This window comes from Rhinolophus sinicus, chromosome 10 (genome assembly GCF_057876585.1).
Source record: "Rhinolophus sinicus isolate RSI-liver-muscle chromosome 10, RSI-T2T, whole genome shotgun sequence".
NCBI classification, from domain to species: domain Eukaryota; kingdom Metazoa; phylum Chordata; class Mammalia; order Chiroptera; family Rhinolophidae; genus Rhinolophus; species Rhinolophus sinicus.
The window spans coordinates 7126661-7149077 of record NC_142510.1 but is presented as its reverse complement, the minus strand read 5'-3'; the positions used below and the strand labels follow the sequence as shown (position 1 = coordinate 7149077).

General features: G+C 49.6%; 1 protein-coding gene across 4 annotated transcripts in view; it reads left to right on the top strand.

Moving 5' to 3' along the window:
* SNX29 (sorting nexin 29) overlaps nt 1–22417 on the top strand; it is a 426403-nt gene that overhangs the window by 260152 nt on the left and 143834 nt on the right. For all 4 annotated transcript variants that reach the window (XM_074322948.2, XM_019715145.3, XM_088801234.1 and 1 more), the window contains one exon: nt 707–788. In XM_074322948.2, coding sequence (XP_074179049.2) covers nt 707–788 — 82 coding nt within the window. The remainder of the gene's footprint in view (nt 1–706; nt 789–22417) is intronic.

The following is a 22417-nucleotide window of genomic DNA, read 5'->3' as shown; positions in this document are numbered from 1 at the left end:
TCACTGATATGGTACAGATAAAAGTGTGGAGCCGTAAGTCGTTAGATACTTGGTAAATGATTCTGTATTGGAGTTTACATTTTGTGTTATTAGAGCCATTCACACTGCTTTTGGAGAAGTTGAAAGAGGGGTATTTGCACCTGGCTTCCTGGTACCTCCATCCCTGCACCCCAACAGCTGCTGGTCTCCTGAGCTCTTTCATGGCATCTGATCTTACAGTGGGGGTCAGGGTCTAAAGTGGGTGCAGTAAGGAGGCAGCATGACTCTGCTGGGTGGTCCAGAGACCCTGTGCACATGACTTCATGCGACGTTCCATAGTCTCACCAGGGCCTTCTGGTTACGGGCCCCTTCTTCAGATGAGGAAACTGAGGTGCAGATAAATTATGAGCCGTGGTCACTCAGAACAGAGGGGCAGCTCTTTCTCGTTTCAGGATGCAAGCTGCATATATCAATTAAATACACACACACACACACACACACACACAAACGCACATGCTTCCAGTTCTACTGTTTATACTAAGTCCTTAGAAATAATCTTGGGGGACTAAGTAGCGAGACTAAAACTGGTCCTTTAGCTTACTATGAAGTGTAATAAATTGTCCTAAATTGTTTTTGCTTAACGCCTCTTGGAGAAGATAGTTTCTTCTTCTTTTTTTTTTTTTTTTTCTAAATTGGAATGACCGATTTTGATCTTTCCTTTGGACAGATCAAACCGGGCGCTGATCAACGTCTGGATCCCGTCGGTGTTTCTCCGGGGCAAAGCTGCCAACGCGTTCCACGTGTACCAGGTAAGTGCCATTTCCAGTCAGACGTCGCCACTTGCGTGGGGCCAGCCGTCATCTGTTAACACTGTGGCGCTTTTGCCCCGGGGTGATGGAGTGCTGGTGCTGTACGCAGGGGGCCGTGGCCTCCAAGCGCCAGCATCCCCGCTGCCCAGTCTCCCCGAGGAAGTGGCCCTTCGTCAGTCGGACGGGAGGGAGCGCGGTGGAGCTTCCTGCACAGGTCAGGCCTCTTAGTGTAGCCCTGACCCCTCAGCTGCTTGAGCAGAAATGAGGTTGGTAGGCTGGTGTTGCAACTGAGAAGCCCAGACATAGGCCTGGCCTCCGGCACGACTGGACCCGCGTTCAGGAATCTGCCGCCATCTCCTATTTCCTCTGCTGAGGCATCATTTCAGGCTGGCGCTCGCTGGGTTGGCCAGAGGACTCTCAGCGGTGCCAGACCCTGCGCCTATCGTGGTGGTTTGAGCCTCGTCCTGTGCGTCTCCCCTGGGTCCGTCCTGGATCATGAGCCCCTCCCTAATCCTCAGGTAGGGTGATGGACTTCTGTGATTGGCCAGGTTCAGATCATGTGACTCCCACTGGCACTAGGGTTGGAGATGACCTTGCCTGACCACGTGACCTTGCCTGACCACGTGACCTTGCCTGACCACGAGGGCAGGGAGAGGTGGCTCCCAAATGAAAACCAGGTTACTTTTCCAAAGAAGGGGCGATGGGTAGTTGGCAAGGAAAATCTGCAGATGTCTCTACCACCTGCTGGCCACCCCCTGGCTGGGGATTGAGTGTCTGGGACCATGGGACCTTGGCTTTGGAGGTGATTTTGCCCCATCACCTGGGACTCCAGTTTTCCATCTTCTCTCTGATTTTCTGATGCCTCTTCCAGCCCTGCCCACTTACCTTCCTTTTGTCTTTCTTCTTTCTCTTTCTCACCTTGGGTCCTGATTTCCAGCCTTTGGTGTTCACTTTTCCTGGGACTGTTTTGTTTCCAACTCTCGACTTGTAGCTGTTTCCGGTTTTACTGTCTCCTTGTATCACAACAATATTCATTAGGTTTTCTTCTTCTTCTCCATGAGCTCTGTGAAAAGCCTTGGGTTTTATTGCCATGTTTCTTAGTGGGGAATTGACCCATTGAATTTTTGTCAGCTTTAATTAAGATACTTTCCCCAGAGACTGGGATGGTGAAAAAATGACACTGAACTTGAAAATAGAAGCCCTGGTTTCAAGTTTGTGGCCTTAGGTAACTCTTAGTTTCCTTATCTGCAAAATGGAAATAATAATAATACTTACCTTGCAAAGCTGTTGTCAGCATTCGAGTTATATGGCGCCCAATAGACACTTAGTATTCATTCCTCATCTTCCAAAATGATTGGCGTCTTTGGTCTTTGGTGGCAGGGCTGGTGGTGGCATGGGTTATATAGGAATGTTTATTCGTTGCTTGTGTCCATTACCGGAAGTCTTACCGACAGATGAGTTTGGCCAGGAAGCCTGTACCCGGAAGTCGTCCAGTTCGCTTGTTCAGCTGGGTAACAGTAGCACTTTAATAAGGGCTTAGAGAAGCCAGCTGTCCATGTGCTCTCAGCGCTGGCTTAAAAAGAGAATTAGATATGACAGATTTCCAAATATTCTCCTCTCTTTCTTTCTCTTTTTATCCCAAACCAAAAACAAACTAACAAAAAACCAAAAAACCCCCTCTTCTTTGAGTGTCTTTCAAGTTCTGCTTTGCGGTCATCAGAAAGCTGGGAGAGGTTGCCTGGAGGGTGAAATAGTGAAGCAGACAGCTTTATTTTAGAGCAAAATTAAAATGTGCTATCACTTGAGAGGTTTCCTTGACCTTTCATTTTTGACTCTTTCCCCCCCCATCTCACCCCAGGAAGCGACTGGGCAGGTTTTAGCTTCTGAAAGTCAGTTATGCAATGAGACAGAGCAAATATGCCGTTGCCTGGGCGACGGTTTCCACGGTGGTCACAGTGGCATCGAAGCCACTCTCCCCCCCATACACTGTTTGCAGAGCTTTCCTGGAGCTGGTCCAGCTGTGCACAGAGGCCGTGGCTGAGATTTCATGGAGCCACGGGCCTGGCGGTTCCCACGCCGCCCAGAGCACCTCCAGCCCTCACCTTGGGCCTTCTGAAATCTTTCTTGCTGTTGGAGTGTGTAAAGGAGACATTGTTTTTCTCCTTTTAGCTAACAGTGTTTCTGGTTGGTACCTCAAGCATAAAATCTGAACACATGTTTGGAAGCATTTTAGAAAGCCTTTGTGACAATGCTTTTTTCTTTACTTTTTAATTTAAACCATAAATGATATTGAGTAGAAGGTGACTCATTTAAAATACTGGTAGCATTGGACATTATTTTTCTTAGTTAATAACAAGGCATTCTACGTAACTCCACAAAAGGTAATTTCTAGAGAAACTCATAGAAAAGAATGATAAAAATAAGAAATGAAATATTAGAGTCAGAGAAAATGTACACTGAGAGCGTTACTGTTAAGGAAACAGTAGAAATCATATATACCTCTCACGGGACTGCACGGTTGCTGTCATTGATTTGTAATTTCCTGTGGGCTTCCTGGCAGCCAATGTGAATATGAAAACATGGCTAATGTGGATAATTCCATTGCTAATAAGAAGAAAGTAGGTCCATTTCTCAAAGAGAGCTCTGAAAGAAACCACACCCGGCTTTCGGTGAAGCAATAATGAGGGATATTGTAGACAATCCCCCATTACATCCTGATGACAAATCGGGTTTTCTAAGCTCTCCCTCCAAGGAAGCAAGGGCGTAACCCCCAAATAAAGTGAAGTTTACTGGAAGAACCCAAACCAAAGGGTCGGCGCGTGTCGTTTTCTCAGTAAATCTGAGTTATCCAACAGGACAGCCACTGGCCACGTGTGGCAGTTTACATTTCAATTAGTTAAAATGGAAGGAAATTAAAAGTCCAGTTCCTCAGGCACACGAGCCACATTGTACTGGGAACTGCCCAGTAGCCGTCGTGACGTGGGTAGCGGCTGCCGTAGCGGACGGTGCAGGTGATAGAACATGTCCATCATCACAGAACGTTCTATTGTATCTGACAGTGATGCTCTAACCAGCGTCTCCCAGAGTGGCTGAAAGCAGGCTGACTTGATGTGTGCTTGTAAGATGTTAGAAAGACAGAGGCTGGACATTCAGCCGTAAATTCTGCAGGGAGAAGGCCATTCGCTTGTCAGGTCTTTGATTGCTTGTGATGACCTGGAGGAAAAAGTCTCAGGGTGTTGTCACTGCGCTTTTAACACCCTGTAATCTTTCTTTTTTAGCAAAAACACAGGAAGACTCAGGGTCCGCACCTTTGGCAGGCACCAGACTGGAGCTTAATTAGTACATTGTCTTGTTTTCATTATATTTATTTTTACATTTGCCTTCTAGCTATGGTGCAGAATTCTGGTTTTCCACTTAACGTGTGATGTACAGTTTCCTTTTAAAATAAATTTAAATAGAAAGGAAGTGATTCAGCTTAAAGAAAAACACTAAATGACAGTGAAAACAGCAAGAGGTTTAGGACGGTGCTGTGTGAAAGAAAAATATTTGGGAAACACTGTTCTAAAGGGATGGATCGATTGTAATAAAACAGTAACCATAGTAATACAGCAGCGGCCGCCTCTCACTGGTCTGTGTGTTACATAACATAGCTCATTCAATCCTCACAACAACCCTGTGAGGTCAGGACCTCTTATTATCCCCATTTCACACATGAAAACAAAGGCACAGAGAAGCATCTCATTTCATAACATGTTTTTCCAGTGCAAATCGCATTATCTGACCAGGTATCAGTTTGCAGATTCCGTGAATGAGGGTGTAGCCCAGCGCTTTACAAATGCATGAAGCAGGTGGGACAGTTGCTTCGACCTGCATGGAATGGCCCCCTGTATCTCTCAGAGGGCTGTCCAAGGGCACGCCTGCGGTCCAAGGCGTTTTCTGTAGGACGGCCCCGGTCACTGCACGTGCAGACGCTTTTCCATCCAAGCCCTGCCAATCCCGGAGGCAGGCTGAGGCAGTTTTGCTTTGGAAAATTCTTCAAGTTGGTGCCGGATCAGTGAGTGCTCTGGGCCTACAAGGCTCGCAGGGATGCCCCCTTGGAACCTCTGCTTGGTGCAGTGTCAGGAGACACTGCCTGAGCGCTGCCCAGACGTGTGGAAATGCACTCGGAAATGCCAGAGGAATTAAGCTTGTGCCAGGGAAGAGGTCTGGAATCATATTTGGCACAAAGTGATCTGCCCCTGTGTCCCGAGATGGGGGCTGAGTTGTTCCGGCAGTGAAGTCAGAAATGGCAGCGTTTGGCCAGTTTTCAAACCAAAAGTAAAATTGACATCTGTCCAGAACTTTCCAGTTTACATTTTTCATCCATGAATATTTCTGACACTTCTGCCCCTGCTCATGTTTGCCTGCTGCCCGTCACTAGCAGAGATAAAAATAATTAAGTAGCAACAAATGAAACGGAAAACACACACACACACACACACACACACACACACCCCAAAACTCAGTCTACTAACTGGTCTTGCCCAGTTTTTTCCTCCCTCTCTTCCTCTCTCCGTGTTAACACACTTGTGCTCCTGGGTTTGACTTTTTCAGTCCCTTCCATTTGATATAGTTACATCTGTTGTTAATCAATTGCAAATGTTTGGTATTCATCCCTCAGTGGCCTGACTTCCAAATAAGTTTGAGGTCCACCATCTTAATGTCCTACTCTAGTGCTCATAAAGGCGTGTTAGGCCTTAAAACACCCCTCCTGTTTTTTTCTTAAGCAAATATCACAGCCAGTAAATTGGTCTGAACCCTAAGGTCTCCCCCTGTGAGAAAAACCGTCCGTGTAAGTGCAGCTGGAATCAGACCTCTCTGTGGGATTAATTTCAGCCTTTGAATTTCGCTACCAGAAACACTGGCTCCTGTACAATATACCGTTTGCACAGCACAAGTAATTAGGTCTCCTTTGTAAAGGAGGTCGCTTTGTTTCAGCAAAGCTTTTTCCTTCCAGAACAAGCCCCCTTTCCTAGACACCACAGGGTGTTGTCTTGGCTTAGAGGGGAGGTGGTACCCCAGGAAGACTCCCTGAGCATTTGAGGCCACTTCCACCCCCAAGAGGAAATCATGTAGGTTGCGCAGTTATTTTCAAGGTTTATTCTAGTGGACGGTGTTTATGTGTGCGATGCAGGGGAAGTCCATTCTTTCCTTTTAACCATAGATCACAGGGTCTGTGCAGGCTGTGGGGGTTTGGAGGGTGATGATGCTGTTGCATTTTGCAGGCTTGGGGTTTTCAGCTCTTCCTTCTCATCTTTCCTAAGCCGCCTTACCCCTCGGGCCCTCGAGTTTTCTCTTCCCTGCAGGTCTGTGTTTAGGCGTGCTTAGTGTATACGTAGCTATGCAGAGAGGGCGGGCTACATTAAGCAGAGAAGGATGGAGCAGTTGAGCCCAGCACAGAAATGGGGGCCAGGGCTGCTATAAAGGTGCCTGTAAGAAGCCCGGGCCCTCGCGGGTACCATGCCAGATTTGGGGAAAAGGAGCCGTTCTTAGGGTGAGGTAGTTCTCGCTTATTCACGTCTGATCCTCCTCGCCATACCTGCTGTGTGCAAGGCAGGCAGGAAAGGCAGCTGTGGATGGTTTGATTTCCGAGTTTCATTCCAGCCACCGTTGGCTTACGTGCTGCATGATAAGCGAAACATGGGGGCTTTTGCCTTTGTTCTTGCTCTCTCCTTTCTCCAGAACTTTCCATCCCACAAACTCAAGTACTTCAGTAACTCTGAGGATTGCAGCCCATTAGCCGCCAGCTGCTCAAGGCTTCTGGGAAAGTCCAGATATAGGAGAAAACAAAAAGCAGGAAAAAAGCCTGTTTTCCTCCTCTTGGATGTATGTGTCACTATTATTTTCTGTTACTATTTTTATCCTTCCAAATAGTGGAACCCTTTTTTTTTTCTATCACAGTGTAATTCCTTGATTCATCCCAGAGCTGTTCCTTGAGGGCCTCCCGTATGCCAGGCATGTGCTAAACTCTGCAGAGCCAGTGGTGAGCAAGAACTTGGCATTGAACTCACCCTTACAACCTTACAGTCTGGTGGGGGAGACAGATGCTGTGGAATAAACAACATTCTCTCATGACAAGGACTGGGAGGGACGGAACGCCACTCACCTTGCAGAGTGACAACATATGATGACAGATTAAGTGTCCAGCTTAGTGCTTTGCACGCAGCTACTGTGTGAGTGCTACCTTCAGTGACCTAATAACCCGGAAGTAAACAGGAAAAGAACTTCCCGTTTAATTGAATGTCTCTGGCATGTCCGTATGTTCAAACAAGCCTTTAGTTAGCATTTACGTGATCAAGGCAGCCTTCGGGGCTGCAAGGAGCAAGATACCTTTGTCCTCAAGGGCAGTGTCTGTTCCAGGTTCCGTGGAGGCTTTGCAGGGGGGTGAGCTCTTCTGGCTGGGGAGGCCTGCGCTCTGAAAAGAAAACCTGGTACCGTGATTAACTTGCCAAATGGGATTCCCAGAGGCCTGAAAGACTGAAGCTTGGCCAGCTGCGTTTAGGTGTGGTCGTTACTTACTGAATAGTGAATCTGAGCAGTGACATTATTCACCAGCGTCTCCAAGGGTCCTGCACATGACCTGATCCTTGGTGACCCACCCCGCCTCCCCTGTGGAGGTCTCCCGAGGTGGCATCACCGTTGACATGGCCTCTTTATCTGGCGCCATGAACATGGCGGATGTGCGGGTCTGGGTGACCTGAACACGTGTGTGTCCTCGGTTTCAGTTGCTGGATTTGGAGCTGGGGGTCGCCTCAAGGCAGGTCCTGTCCCCAGGCCTGGTGTGCGGGGCCACCCCCTCCCCAGTGCATTACAGCTGGATTTGGTTGATGGTGACCATCCAGGGCGTCGTCTGCTGCCAGATCTGCTCTGTAAAAGCACTGTCTTCACCACGGCTGTCCCTGACTGGGGATGGCATCAGTTCTCAGAGCAGACTTTTGGGGACACCTCCATTTCTCGTTTGGCCTAGGAAAGGGCCCTCGTACAACTGCTGAGTGTTAAGTGCAGCCACACCTCGGCCATAGCGTGGGTTCGGTTCCGGCCTACTGCAGGAAAGCGAGTCACACGAGGTGTTTGGTTCCCCAGTGCGTACAGAAGTTATCTTACTCTCTGCCGTGGTCTGTTCCGTGTGCAGTAGCATTGTGTCTAAAAAATCAATGTACATACCTTAATTAAAAATACTGTATTGATCAAAACACTAACCATCTGAGCCGTTAGCAGGCCGTAATCTTCTTGCTGCTGGAGGGTCTTACCTTCAATTTGTTTTTTAAAAAAAAATAAATCCACAATCTCTGTGAAGTACAATTACGTGACGCGCAATAAAGAGCGGTCTGCCTGTGCTGTGCTGGGAGTGCTTCCGGCTGCGAGGGACAGGTTATCTCACTCAATGTGACGCAAGCAATAGATGCTACACCAAAATGTTGGGGAGTGAAGGGGTCAACCGCTCAGCGGTACCAGGGCCTCTTGAGATTCTCCCGGCTTCCCCCTCGGGCCGTGAAATGGTTTCTAGAGCTCCTGGCACTGTCTCATTCCAAGACGGGGTCCCGCTTGGAAAGGAGAAAGGTGTTTACTTGCATGCATTCTTGTATCAAAAAGGACAACCTGTGCCTGAAGCCCTGCTGTGGCCTTCCCTTCGATGCCCTTGGCCCAACCAGAGGTCACGTAGCCTTGTTCTGGCTGAATGGGCATCTGCTCTTCTCAGTCTCTGGATGGGAGGTGGGCTTTGCTGGCAGGTGAGACAGGTGGGGCGCTCCCACTGGGGGGACAACCAGTGGCCTGAGCCGCAGGCCTGGAACATACACTGTCATTTATTCCTTTCAGCCACCGTCTGAGGGAGGCACTGTGAGCGTCACCCATTTTATACATGAGGAAGCCATGACCCCGTTGGTTAAGTACCGTCCGGGTCACAGCCAGGCCCCGCCTGTGCCTCTCCTCCTCCCCTCACTGCCCACCACCTTGGCATACGCCGCAAGGATGTCTCAATGAAAGGAACCCCTTTCCATCACTCATTTCCTCCAAGGAACTCTGCCCACAATTTCATTGACGCATTGTTCATTGTCAGAACTGCCATGGGCAGTTGATATTGGTGACAAAGTAATATCCTCACAGGGCAGAGAGAGCTGCAAAAACCAGAGCGTGGAATTGATGGGTCCCTCAGAGTGTGAGAAATTCATTAAGACAGAGACTTTCAACCTAAATTTATGAAGTCGTAGGGTATTAGAATTTGAAGAAAATGGAGAGCTGACCTCTATGGTGTGTGTGTGTGTGTGTGTGTGTGTGTGTGTGTGTGTGTGTGTGTGTGTGTGTGTGTGTGATGAACGATGTATTCAGAGCTGTAACTTTTTGTTTGGAAAGCTGACAAAAAGACACGGGCTTTGTAAAGCAGTCCATAGGGAGAGGTAGACATACCATCCTGGAGGGGAATATCCAGGCTTAATTCCCTTCCTGTGTTTGCTTTTCATATGAGGAAACCGAGACATGGCTTGTCACGGACCCTACTGCCAGTAGCGTGCAAAGTGAAACACGGATATGTCGCCTTTGGGCCCTTCGTCTGTGCTGTGACCCTCCCTCCACTTCCTAACTCACTGTGCCCCCAAATGGTCCCCGTTTTACCCAGAGAGCTGCTCAGGACATTTATCAGGCGGGTGTTCTGGAAGGTTAGAGTGCGTGATACTAACTAGTTTGCTCATCCCAGGGATCGGCAGCTTTTGTGTTTCCCCCTGTTCCGTGGTCACAGTTGTCACTTACTGAATACCTGATTGAGTTGGGAAGGAAGGGTGGGGCTGGGCAGGTTACAGCTGTGAACGAAGCAGCTGAGTTCCGCTGGAGAAGGTGGGTGTTAAGTAATAGTTACAAGCATGGAGAATATTTCCAGTGGGTGGGGATGTAGGAAAACAATGCAGGGTGCAGCCCAGCCACCCTTGTTGGTGTGGTGGTGGCGGTGGTGGTGGTGGTGTCGGTGTCAGTGGTGTCTCCTAATTGTACGCAAGCTCCCGCCCCCCACTCCCCAGCCTTGGTCTCCTCCAGCCTGAGAAAGATGGTCTCTGAGTCCCTCTGAGCTCAAAGCCATGGCTTCCCTGCCACAGCTGGAGCCCAGACTCCCCAACACCCCCCAAACACCCCCAGGAAATCTGCCCAGACTCCCTGCTCCAGGCCCGCTGTCCCAGCCTTCGCAGCCCCTCTGTTGATGTAGAAACCTGGGGAGGAAGGAACAGTGCCATCTCTGAGGCAAAGAAGGAGGTGGTCAGTTTTACTCTTCAGTGCAGCAGAAATGGCCTCGCCCTTCCCCTTCCTGCTGAGTTATGGGTGCAGGTGGGCAGCACGTGCGAGCGGCACAAATGCTGGGTGACCTCGTTCCAGGTGCCGCGGGCCCTGGTCCTTCTTACCTAAGGCTTTCCGAGCTGCCTTGCCGACGGAGTTACCATCCTCTCTTACTGGTTTTAGTTGGCGGTATCTGTTTTTCTAAGTCTACCTGAGTTTTCCTTGCAAACGAGGCAGGATGTGGATAATTACCTAAGAAAGTAGGAGCGGTGTTTCATAGTGCAGTAAGCAGGCTTCCGAGGACCCTCGGAAGGTCATGGTGACCCTTGTCAGCGTGGTCACCATGTCCCATCCTCACTTCCACCGTTAGAGAAACAAAAACCTGAGAAATAATACAAAAAACGGGTACCTAAATGTAAACAAATGAAAATTTGAATGTGTTTTTTTTTTTTAAAAAAAGGAAAGGAACGGCTAAGGCCGTCGTCTGTGTTGTCATCCAGTAATTCTCTCTCGCAGGTTCCCCAGTCACATCCAGCTGGCCGTTTTCTGCTCTGTGTCTGAAGGGAGACTTCTAGTGAAGTACAAGTCTGACAAAGATATTTCCTGCCTCGCTGTTGTTTTCCAAAACCTGACATTTTTTGTTTTTTTCCCAAGAGTTTCCTTGCATTTTATTGGCTTCTTGAGGAGACAGGCGGAGGCTGGGGGAGCGGCTGAAGCCCCAGGTGGCAGGGCCCCAGGACAAGCAAGATCTGGGGGGGCAGGCTGCTGACCCAGACCTGGCAGAAGTCCCAGCCTGCCTTGTGTGGCCTGGGGGCCGAGACTGGCAGCAGGCAGGCCAGTGTCAAGGTTGGCGGCCCCTCTGCGTGGTCTGGGCGCCGTGCAGGCACCCACCTTATCCTGCAGCTCGGGACAGGGCAGGTCCCAGGAATGGCTGAGATGGCCTTTCCCCAGCGCCATCATGGAGTCGTGACTGAAATGCAATCAAGGGTTACCTCTGGAAACCTTGACTTTCCTACCCACCCCAAGACCATGTATGTTTGAATGAAGTCTTGTAATGACACAGGAAGGACAGGCTGCCCCTTCTCTCTGCCCCTCTTGCCTGAACCACCACCACCACAACAGTTCCAAGATGAATTAATTCAGCCGTGAAGGTCTCCTCGCTGGAGGGGTGATGTTTGTGTCTCAGAATTCTGCGGCGCAGTCTAAGGCCCAGCGTCTGCCTCCCTCAGACCTTCCACCCCGCCTGCTGACAAGGGCCGGCCTGTCATTTGCAGCAGGAAGAATGAGGTGCCCAACCTCCCAGGACATTGTCTCCTTCCTGCAGGGGATGAAATAAGGCCGGGAGAGGGGACTTGGTCTGTGCTGACAGGTAGATGGAGTCTTCTCCTTGCCCAGGCTCTGCAGAGAAAACATGGCATATTCCGTCAAGTGCCACCCCACATCGCCCCAGCACCCTCACCCAGGCCGGGAGTGCCCGATCTTCCCTTTAATGCACCCAAAATGGTTTGATGTTTTTAGGGGTGGTGAAGCAATGATCTTTAACTTCTTTTCTCTTGGGGAGGAGCTCTTGGGCTCGAGGACACAGAGGAGACCTCCCTGAAGGCTTGTCTGGGAGCCTTGGTGGTGGAGAGTGACTCCCTCCCAGCATGCTTCTCTTTCTCTCACGCCTGTCCCCCACCGTGGCAGGTGGGCTCAGGGACCCTGGGCGCCTGTGGGCTCATCCTCAGGTTTTGAGACTGCAGCAGCCCCTTCACGTCAGCCTGGGGGTAGAGAAAAAACCAGAAGCGGCAGCATTCTGCCCACAGATTCCGAACCAGAAAGGTCGCTGATGGTCCCTCCTCGTAAAGCTGAGTCCCTTCCAGCTTTTCTTCAGCTTTCTCCTTCAGTCCACAGAGGCAGAGAAAGCCAAGGAGCGTGGGGTCACAGGCCAGTCATGTATTCATTCATCAAACACGCACTGAGCCCCTGCTGCGTGCGGGCCAGCTGCTGGGTGATGTCAGCAGGAGGGACAGGCACGGGCCTCCCTGCGGAGCGTCCCACCCAGGAGCCGCCCTGAGCCCTGGGGCTTCCTGTTCCACGTTACTCAGTGCTGGGCACCGTGCATGCTGCGCCCTGACCCAGCCATAGCTTATCACTTAAAAATTGTGTTTTCCCCTGGCTGGTCTACAGTGGAAGTGCTGCAGGTTTCCTGTTTAGCCCAGACTTTGCCCCGCGCCACACCGCTTACATTCCGAGTCTACAGGGCCCTGGTTCCAGAATGAGCTTCCGTGGAAGCCGCCTCTTTCCGGGTGTACTTGTTCTTTGTTGCTCTCTGGCTCTCCTGGTAGCGCAGCATCGGTCTGAGGGCCGGGGGATTGCGACCGCCCTCGGGGACAGACGTTGGAAAGGAAGATGGGTTCGGGTGTCAGAATGGGGGGCAGGCGTCTCATTTCCTTCCTCTCTCTTTCTCTCCACGATTCCTCTCCCTTTCGCACCCTTCTCTCCTCTCCCTCCTGTTCTAGTCTCTTCCTTACTTTCTCATTCAGCTCCCTTTTCTCTTCCTTCTCCCATCCCACCGTCTTCTTCCCTCCTCCCTCTTGTTTTCTCCTCCTCCCCCTTTCCTCTTTTCCCCTGTTTTGTGTCTCCTTTCTCTCTCTGTCTCTGCCACTTCTTGGTGCCCAGCCTTCTTTTCCTTCCTCCCTTTCCTGCTCTCTCCTTGCCCGTTCTTTGATCTTGACCGAGAGGGACGTTCATAGCCGCTGTACCTGCCCATTTTTCTCATGTCCTGGGACGAGCGGTTTTGCAGCCGTACGTGGGTGAGTGTTTTCTACCTTCAGTCATCGGAGGGCTCCTTGGCATTCCTCTTTCTCTCGATTTGGCTGCAGACTTTCTTCTCTGAGCTTTTGGGGGTAAAGGGAAGGGATTAGATAAAATGTGGGAAGGGGTTTTTTTCTCTGGAAGCCTGCATTGCATGCAGATGTGGCAGCCCCAGAGTGCCTGCCCATGGAGGGTGTTTGAAATCAGAGGGCCCCTGCATGCGGAGAAGATGTCTTCGGTCATTCTTACTAATATTCTCTTGCAGTGTTTTAATGACCAATTACTGTTCTATTACAGAGTTTAAATAAGTGTTAATTGGTTGGTGATATTTTTATTCTTAAAAATGGGAGAACTTTAAATATTACTTTTCATCAATTGCAAAAGCCCGATATCAGCGTCCCCTAAATTAAACCTGATTAGGAAAGAAAGCAGATCTCTAGTCACTATGTGAATCAGGTGGAGAATGTTTGTATTGACGGTGAGAGATTTTTGACAAAACGTTGTTTTCTGGAGTGATAGGAAGGGGAAAAAGGGACCTGTTTTATCTGGTTGTGGTCTTGGAGTTTCTGGGCATGGTTTGGTCATCACCAGTTTCTGGGGTTTTCTCCACGGGCCCGATAGCGGTTTTGGTCCCGAGATGTTGGGTTCTCCTACTCAGTCGGCACAGACGTCCCCTCTCTAAGAAACTTTCCTGCCATTGCCAGGAGCAGTCATTGTAAACCTACCTAAACGTGTGTGATGTCTCTTGCAAGATTGAGGCCAGGGGGCGGGGTGGGGGGGTAGGGATGCGTCTCGATATCCCATCACACGCAGGACAGCCCCCCAACAACGGCCTGGCCCAGGACACCAGCAGGCCACCGTCGAGAAAGCCGGTCTCTAGGAAGCAGCGGGAGCATCGTTTCGTTTAGTTCTGATGCTCCGCTCGCTGGTCCTTGTGCTGGTTCCCTGTGGGCAGCTTTACACGGGGACCGTGTCTCGGTCCAAGGGTTCCCTGGCTCCCTGGAGGGACAGGTATCTGGATGCAGCCATCGCTTCGGCAGGAGCCACCCTGCTCCTGTGATGTGGTCCCTATTCACGCCCAGAGCAGGGCTCCTCAAACTGGGACAATGTGAGAGACGAGCTGACCACCCGATTCTTCTGACCAAGGCACGAACTCTGATCTATGCCTGCGTCCTCTTGGTTGTGGGAGAAGACACCCAGGTCAAGCTGGCTTAAGAAACAAAGGACATTCATTGGTTGCCTGTGAAAAGATCAAGGTCATTCATGGTTTGAATTTCAGGGGCTGTGTCATGAGGTCTCAGCCCCTCCTGTGCTGGCAGATTTAACTGAGACTCGGCGACCTGAAGTGTAGTCGGGAGCTTCTGGGCTGAGAGCTGGTCAGCTGCAGCTTCCTCGTCTGAAAGTGGTGATTGCTCAGCTGACCCTGACCTGAGGTTGTGGGGGGCGGGGGGGGGGCAGCAGGTAGAAACAGTTTGCAAGCAATAAGGCAGCTGTTCAAATGTCAGCTATTAAGATGTGTGTGTCTGTGATCAATGCTTTCCCAAGGCCTGCGGCGTGGGAATAATAATCTTATTTCTGTATGTGAAAAACCCAGCCCTGTGCCTTGGCGCGTAAATGCCTCTCCTGGCGGGGGTGAGCTCTCTTGCGATCTTCAGAACTTGGATTGTGCTGGCCTTGGGGTGTGGGGGTGGCTTTTGCATCACCTGAATAGTTGTCATCTGAACCGAGGCACTTACACTGTTAGGGCTGTCATGTGTTTTGGGTGGTTTTGGTTTTTTTTTTTTTTGTCCCCCACGCTGGGCTTTGAGAAGCCTTGGTCTTATAATGAGGTAGAAAGGGTGGGGCCATTGCTTTAAGCTTTGGATATTTTCCCCCCTCACCCCTTCCAGATACAGAAAAGCATTTTGAGTCTCCAACCTTTAAAGGTTATCTCCTTGTGCCGCCAGCAGACTCATCCCGAGAGACTGTGAGGCCCAGCTCTGTGCCAGACTTCGCAGCAGAGCACGGTTCTGTCAGACTGCTCTGGCTGGCTGGAGCGGAGGCAGCCACTCACGTTGGCAGTGTGGAGGTTGCTTTTCAGGGGCCAGTAAAGAGGAGTGTGTGAGCTACGTGTGGGGTGCTGCTGGGGGCCTCAGGAAGTCTCAAAGGCCTAGCTTCTGACTGGCGCGCAGAGCGGTGGGGCTGGGTACAAGGCATCCACCCCCCGGGGCTGCGATGCTGCTGGTTTACGTGGCCCAGACGACAGGAGACTGGAGGCAGAGAGCCAGGAGAGATGTGGAGGGAAACACGGGTCAGAAGACGAGGAAAGGAAAAGAGGCAGCATCTGATTTAGAGGAAGCTGCGTGCTGGACTGTGGAAGTGACCGAGTCATGTCACCAAGGCTGCCCCTCCCGTCTGTTTCTACGTGAATCTATTTATGACAAAAGGACGTGGGAAATAGGGCCGCAGTGAAGAGTGAGCCCTGGCATTTATGGAGCCTCTACACAATTCTGATGCCTGGCCACCACCTGTGAGGGGAGGTATTGGCATCTCTGTGTACAGATGGGTAAACTGAGATCAGAGAAGGGCAGTAACCTGCCCAACATAACACAGCTAGTGAGTAGCAGGGCGGAGCTACAAATCTAGGCCTACATAACTGTCCAGCTCTGTGCTCTTTAAGAGAAAAATGTGCCTCTTTATTGCCTGAGTTGCCCTAAGAAGGAAAGGAGAGAGAATGTGAAATACAGATGAGGATGGATGAGGGTGATGGTCGAGGCTGCTTGAGGAGGAGGATAGTGGATGATGATAAGGACGAGGAGATGAAGCTTCCTGATGGCAGCAGCACGTGTCCTGAGTGCTTTCCATGTACCAGATATTGTGCCACGTTCTCTCCATGTTTCAGCTCCTTAAACGCTCACAACGCTCTGATGGCAATGTTCTGACTGCAGCTGCAGGAATTCGAGGGCGCTCGTGTTTTCCTTCAATGTCCCGTCTGTGTTAAGGAAAAGCATCTCGAGAAAGATCCAGGAATCTTTTCACTGTCGAGAACATTTTCTGCACATTACAGCTCGCTGGCTTTCAAATATTCATGGCTCAGGGCTTAGCAGGGAACGGAGAGGCCTGTCTAACCTCAGAGCTCCCTTGGGACCTTAGTTTGCACTCGCTCCCTGACTAGATCTTTGCCTGGACTTTCTCAAAGCACAAAGAAGGCTGCTTTGAGTTTCCACTCCCTTGGCTTTTTGGAGTAGCACCCGTCACTTTGGACTTCCTGGTCTTTTCATGCAACATAAAGCGGCTAGGCTGGCTTAGCTTTTGTTAGCATTTTAAACACCTCGTGCTTTGGAGCCCTGGGGATCAGGATGTGACGCCCACCTCTGTTACTTACCAGCTGTGTGACCTTAGGCAAGGCACTTAACCTTTCTGTGCCTCATCGTCCTCATCTGTAAACGGTCCTACTGACCACCTCATGTTTAAGGTTGACATGAGACTCAAGTGAGCTATGCAGGAAAGGTGCCAAACAGTGCTTGGCACATAGTACGAGCTTAGTACATACGTGTCTCCTCCGTGTTCCCATCTTACTGTCACACGGCAACATTGTATTTAATTTATGTGCTTGCTTGTTTATCGTCTGTCTTTCACACTTTCTCCACAAGTGCTGTCTTACTTTTCTGCTGTATCCTGGTGCCTAGACCAGGGCTTGTTGATAAACATTTATTAAATGGAAGAACAAGCAAACATATGTGTCCACGCCTGAGGGAGAGACGGCATGTGTTCAGCTGGCTCCTGAGTTGGATGCTTCGGATGTCGCCAACAAAATGGGGATCTTCGAAAGCGAGTCCCGCTGGTTAATTCTAAATAGAAGTTTTATCACCATAACAATACGAAGCAAAAACCAGGCCCTCTGAGGGGGTGGCTGATGTGGGTCGCTTAGGTTAGCGGGGCTCAGGGTGAATGTGGAGGGGCCAGGAGAGAGCAGAAAGCTGCATCACCAAGCACATGTTGAGAAACCAGGACCCTGGGAGCGGCGGGGTCCAAACATGTTAGAGTGGGACGGCCGGTAGTCATTAGCTCGACAGGTGTCATAAGGTCACGGTGTCCCCTTTGAGGAGTCCAGCCTCTGGATTACCACCCGTGTATTTATTATGTACTCGGGGAGCAGCAAATCGTTTCGGTTCTGAAAGCAGAGGGCCCGTATGGAGAAGAAGGCCCAGGGGCTTGGTTGTACAGGCAGCCCCGTTGCACAATTTGTTAGATGAAGGCCACTCTCCTTCACTGACCAAAACAGTTTTAAAAAATAGAGAGAGGGAGAGAATGGAGAAATGAAGAGGGTTCTCAGTGGAGAGAGAGACACAAAGAGAAACAGCCAGATCCACCCGGCCCAGTTTCCTCCCGGGGGAGGCCTGGGCCAGTTCCTCCACTCAGGGAGCCCTTGTCCCCAGTGCACAGAAACGACACCGGTGGCAGGGACCTGGTCTTCCCTCGGCCACGTTCCTTTCATACTGTGAGCGGCTGGCTGCTGAAAGCTGTGTTTGTGTTGGTTCTGCTCTCTTCCACTCTTGGGCACCACTGACACAAATAACCATCTCTGTCTCAGCCACGAAACTTGGCGTGTTTTCTGCCCGGCCAATCTGGACCCTCCCCTGCTGGAGCCAGCAGACGCATAGAGCCGCTGCCCCAGCCACCTCCTGCCCAGACCTTTAGGGCCAGGCTTGGGCACTGGCCAGAGACCTTTCTCAATGGTTTTAGTTCGTTTTCTTAGTTATTTTTAAAAAGTGGCTTATATCGGTCAGTTGAGGCTAAGTTATACCATTGTGACAAACACTCCCCACGTCTCGGCTGCTTACAACAGTAGCTTTGTTACGTGTCTGTCCCCACTCCTGCTATACATCCATTGTGGGCCAGCTGTGCTTCCGTGTCACGTTGTCTCTCTGCCTGGATCCAAGATAAAGAAGCTGCTCTGAATGGGGCATCCTGCCCTCATGGCCAAGGGAGAATATGGATAGTTCAGTCCTACTAAAGAAAAGGCCCCCGATTTTAAATGTGTATAATAGCATAGGAAAATGAAATGGAAAGATCCAGACCACATATAGCAAACCTGGGTGTCTGCAGAGCCCAGGCAGGAAATGAATCAGGTCAGCCACTTAGCGCCAGCCACTTGTCACTGGGCAGGAATTTGGGCTCTGTGTCTGCCAGTCTTTCAAGCTTTAAAAAATAAAAAAAGAAAGAAAACAAAAATCTGGATTTAAATGTCAAAACCTCTCATTTTTAAACGTAGACAAGTAATTAAAAATTTTAACCTGCCTGGGAGGCTAGTTTGCAGCCTCTGATGTGAAGCAAAAATGATTTTCTAGGGTGGTGAGATTTTGTATGTGTTTTTTTTTCCTTTTTAACTATTTTCTAACTTTACCACAAAACGGGCATTTCTTTGTGACAAATAATGATGGAAAAAACAAACAGGAAAATAATCAATAAAGGGAAAACTATATTTTAGCTACAGGAATTGCTCTTGACTCTCACTATTCAGTTGGTGGTGAATCAAAAGTTACTGATCCAACACATCGAAAGTATTGTACTTGGACTTTTTAAATGTTAATCAAATGGCTCAGGACCCATTGCTGTGATCAGGAAAGGCTGACCCCCAGGAGGTCACAGGGAGCAGAGCTCGGGGTCCTCCTTGGTAGTTTGCTGACCCCAACCCCCAGGATCCTCTCTGGCTGTCTTCTGTTGACACAGAGCCCTGAGCGTCTTACAACGCCAAGACTGGGGGATGCAGAGAGAAGCCAGCTGTTTTAGTGGGAGAAAGGAGAGACGTGCTGAGGGCAATTTCCCAGAAGAGTGGCTAAGGAAAATCAGATGAAACACTTGGACTGCCATTTAGCAGTTATTTAAAGCACGAGTGCCAGCAGCCCCTCCATTTACCAAATGTGCCTTTTGGCTTTAAGGACGCAGGAGATGGCCTGGAGCGGGAAAGAAAATCTGTTGATGTGAAAGAGAATGTGGGATTAAGCTTTCGATTCAGTACGTGCTGTTGAATATTCAGGGTTTTTGTTTTTTGTGTTTTTTCTTTTTTTTTCATTTCTTTTTTTCCCCCAACTGTAATTCCCTGCCTCATCACCCATCATGCAAATGTGATTCTTATGCTTTTTCTAATGTGACTCTTTCCCTAAACAAGTAATCAAAACAAGGTTTTGAGCTGTATTTGAGCTGCAAATAAGTTTAGTATAAAATGCAATTATTCGCCTCAAAAAATCAACAGAGACAATTTGGACATTTGAAAGGCTTGAATTACCCTTAATCAGAGCTCAGAATGGCGTCCATTCCAAGGATTAAAATAAGCTAGAACTCAGCCCTACTTGATAATAGCCAGTTTCTTAAGAATCAAAAACAAACAAAAAAAAAACCTTTAAAAAATGCTAAGAGTAGTACATGCTTATTATAGAAGATTTGGGAAATAAAGGAAAGTTAGAAAGAAGGAAAACAAATGACTCACGGTCCCGCTACATAGCTATAATGACAATTAATATCTTCTAGTCTCTTCTCTGCATTTTTTTCTCTCGATAAAGCCATGCTTTTGTCCTGCTTTTTAATTTGACATAAATGTTTTCCCCATGTTACTTTACACTTAAGTCAAATCATCTTTCACAGGTATACTCTTCCACCAGTAATATAATTTCTTTGATCATTCTAATAAAGGACGGACTGAACTGAGGCATATTAAAAATTTTAAGAGTTTGAGCAACCATGGATTCAAATTGGGCAGCACCAAACCAGAAGTGGTTAGAGGGCTCCAACGCCTGGGGTTAGGGGCAAGGTTTTTATAGAGATGGTGTAGAAACAAAACAAGGAAATGATTGGATTGGTAGTTGAAGTGCTTGCTTTGTTTGGGAAAGCTTCGTTGGCTGTTCATGATTGGTTGTTCTTAATCTTGAGGTGTTTCCAACGATTGGCTCTGGGTTAGGCTTCGGTTAGGCGACCAAGGAGTTAGAGCACCTGGGCCTAATGGCTTCCATGTCTGACGAGTTCAGCAATTCCTGTTGTTCAGCATTTAGGGGTTTTCCAATTTCTCCCTGTCCCAGGCAATGGCAGAGACCCACGTCATCCTGCAGGCCTCTTCTCTAGTTCAGATTTTCTGTGTAAATAGGTCTGAGGTTGGAGGAGGTGGCAGCAGTCTGATACATTGCAATGGGCGTGGACCTCTGGGTGGACACAAGTTCCAACCCTGACCCGACTGTTTTCTTGCTGTGACCACAGGCAACTTATTAAAGTGCACAGTGGGGACACTATCACCCAGACTTTCAAGGTCATTATGAACTGTAAAATCACGACTGTGAGGGACCTGGCTTCTGGGGGACACTTTGTGTGCTGTTGGCTGCAGGGAACAGAGGACCTGATGAGCAGTGACCTTGAAACCAGACACAGCGGCTTGGGGAATGGGGTCATCCCCAAGTTTACCTCTCAGCTCTGCCCTGAGAGAGCTGTAACCTTGGGCCAGTTATGTGACACCCCTGAGCCTCAGCTTGTGCGTTTGTACGAAGCTCACAAAGGGATGATGAGGATGAAATGAAATTAATAAGCTGAGATTGTATGTTCACCTTATATAGTGTCTGGACTACGGTTCATCCTCGGTACAGGAGAGCCATTATTATTACTATTATTATGATTATTCCCGTCATCCTCATTATTCTTATCAGTGCGATCAGTGAGCTCTAGAGAAGCTGCTGTGGGAGAATAAGGAGAGACGCCTCCCTCCTTCTGTGAAGGAGGTGGCAGTGATGCCTGAATCAGTCTTTACTGCTGCGTCCGGACGAGCCAGGTGGGTGAGAGGGGCAGAGGGCCCAGCGGCTCCCAGGCCCAGAGATGAGAGCAGACTGGGGCATGGCTGGGAGGGGGTGGTTAGAAGCATGGCCAGGACCCCAGTGCAAGTCAAGGCAGAGCAGACCCTGAGAATATCGGCCCAACTCACTGAGCCATGGGGGATGGGGAGGAGGAGAGTAGGAGAGTATTAAATTCTCCTTGCTGTCTCATCTGTAGGGGCTGGAGCCTTTATTTCTTTTCTTCCACTGCCGTTATTGACCCACAGTACGTGAGTGACGCTCCCCAGCTCTGTGCTGTAATGAAAAACTCTGATGAAACACATCAGAAAATGAAACACTCATCCCCCCTTTTAAAAAAATTGAACTTCTGCAAAGAGTTTCGGAAAATAGATCCACGTGTGTGATGTAAAGTGGCCCCTCTTGTTTTCTCCCTGGGATGAACAACGTCAAGAAATAATGAAGGAAACATTTTCTGTGTGGGAGTGGTCAGCACTCAGGGTCTGCTCTTGTACCCACTGTCTTTTGAGCTGTTCCCTAAACCCTGGCACCATGAGATCAGGTAATGCTCACACGTGGGGAGAGCTCGCACGTGCCTTTCTGGAAGTTTGTTTATGCATTTGTTCATTTATTCATCCAACCAACTTACCAAGAAACCCACCAACAAATACGTACTGAGCACCTTCCGTGCCAGGCTTTCTCTGTGCCCTGGGGATATGCTCATGAGCCAAATGGAAAAGAGCCCTGTTCCCACAAAGCATACCTTCTCGTGCAGAGACTCAGTAAAGAAACAAATAAGCAAACACTGGGGTTGCATTTAGCAGCTCGTGCTGGGAAGGCGATGAAATGGGTGATGGGGTGGAGGCGCCTGGGGTATATTCAGGTAGCGGCTGCTTCAGACGGGGTCACCTGGGACGGCCTTTCTTCGTTTCGCGTGGTTGGCATGGGAATAAGGCCTGGGGCTTGTTGGCAACAAGTGAATGGGTCCTCCCCAGTCACAAACTCAGCAGTTATTGGTCCTTACAGCTCTTTGTACGTCTTTGTTTCCTAAGCCTTCACCCTTGTCATCAGGGCACCTTAAGGCCTGAGGAGGGAATATGCATTTTTTGGGTAAATGCTGCCATTGTAATGTCCTGTGGTGAATGAGGGGAGAACACAGGCACTTAGCTGTGGCCGGTGGGGGCGTGTTCCGTCAAGACACATCGTTGGAGAAGAGATGCTTGGGGAAGGGTGGACAGGCAAAGATGGGCGGGCAGGGCATCCCGCGTGGAGGGAGTGGCCCAAACGGGAGCCACGACACACCACACGTGTCAGAAGCAGCATTGCTGCGCTCACGGCCGCAGTTCACACACGCTAGGCCCACAGGCAGAGCCTCTCCCTACTAACTGTGAAGGCCAAGCACAGGGCAGGTTTATTCTGGGTCCTTTGCCGGACAATGACGGGAACTTGGTTAGTTTCAATGTTAAAAAAGGAATGAATGAATGAATGAAAAGGTGGGCAAGAGAGCTACTAGTCTATGCTGGTAGAATACCATGGAAGCTCACAGAACGGAGTGGTGGCAGCAGTCTAGTCCCTGAGGCCAGGAAGTTGGGGGCTCCACCTCCATGACTCACTGCCTCTCTCTTCGTGTTTTTCCCGTGACGGGCCTTCTTCCAGGGTTAAGAAGGCCAGTGGGCAGAGAATTTTCTCCAAGGTCGTGACCACGTATCACTCTTACGGAAGCGCTTTGGGGGGTTCCCCTGGGGT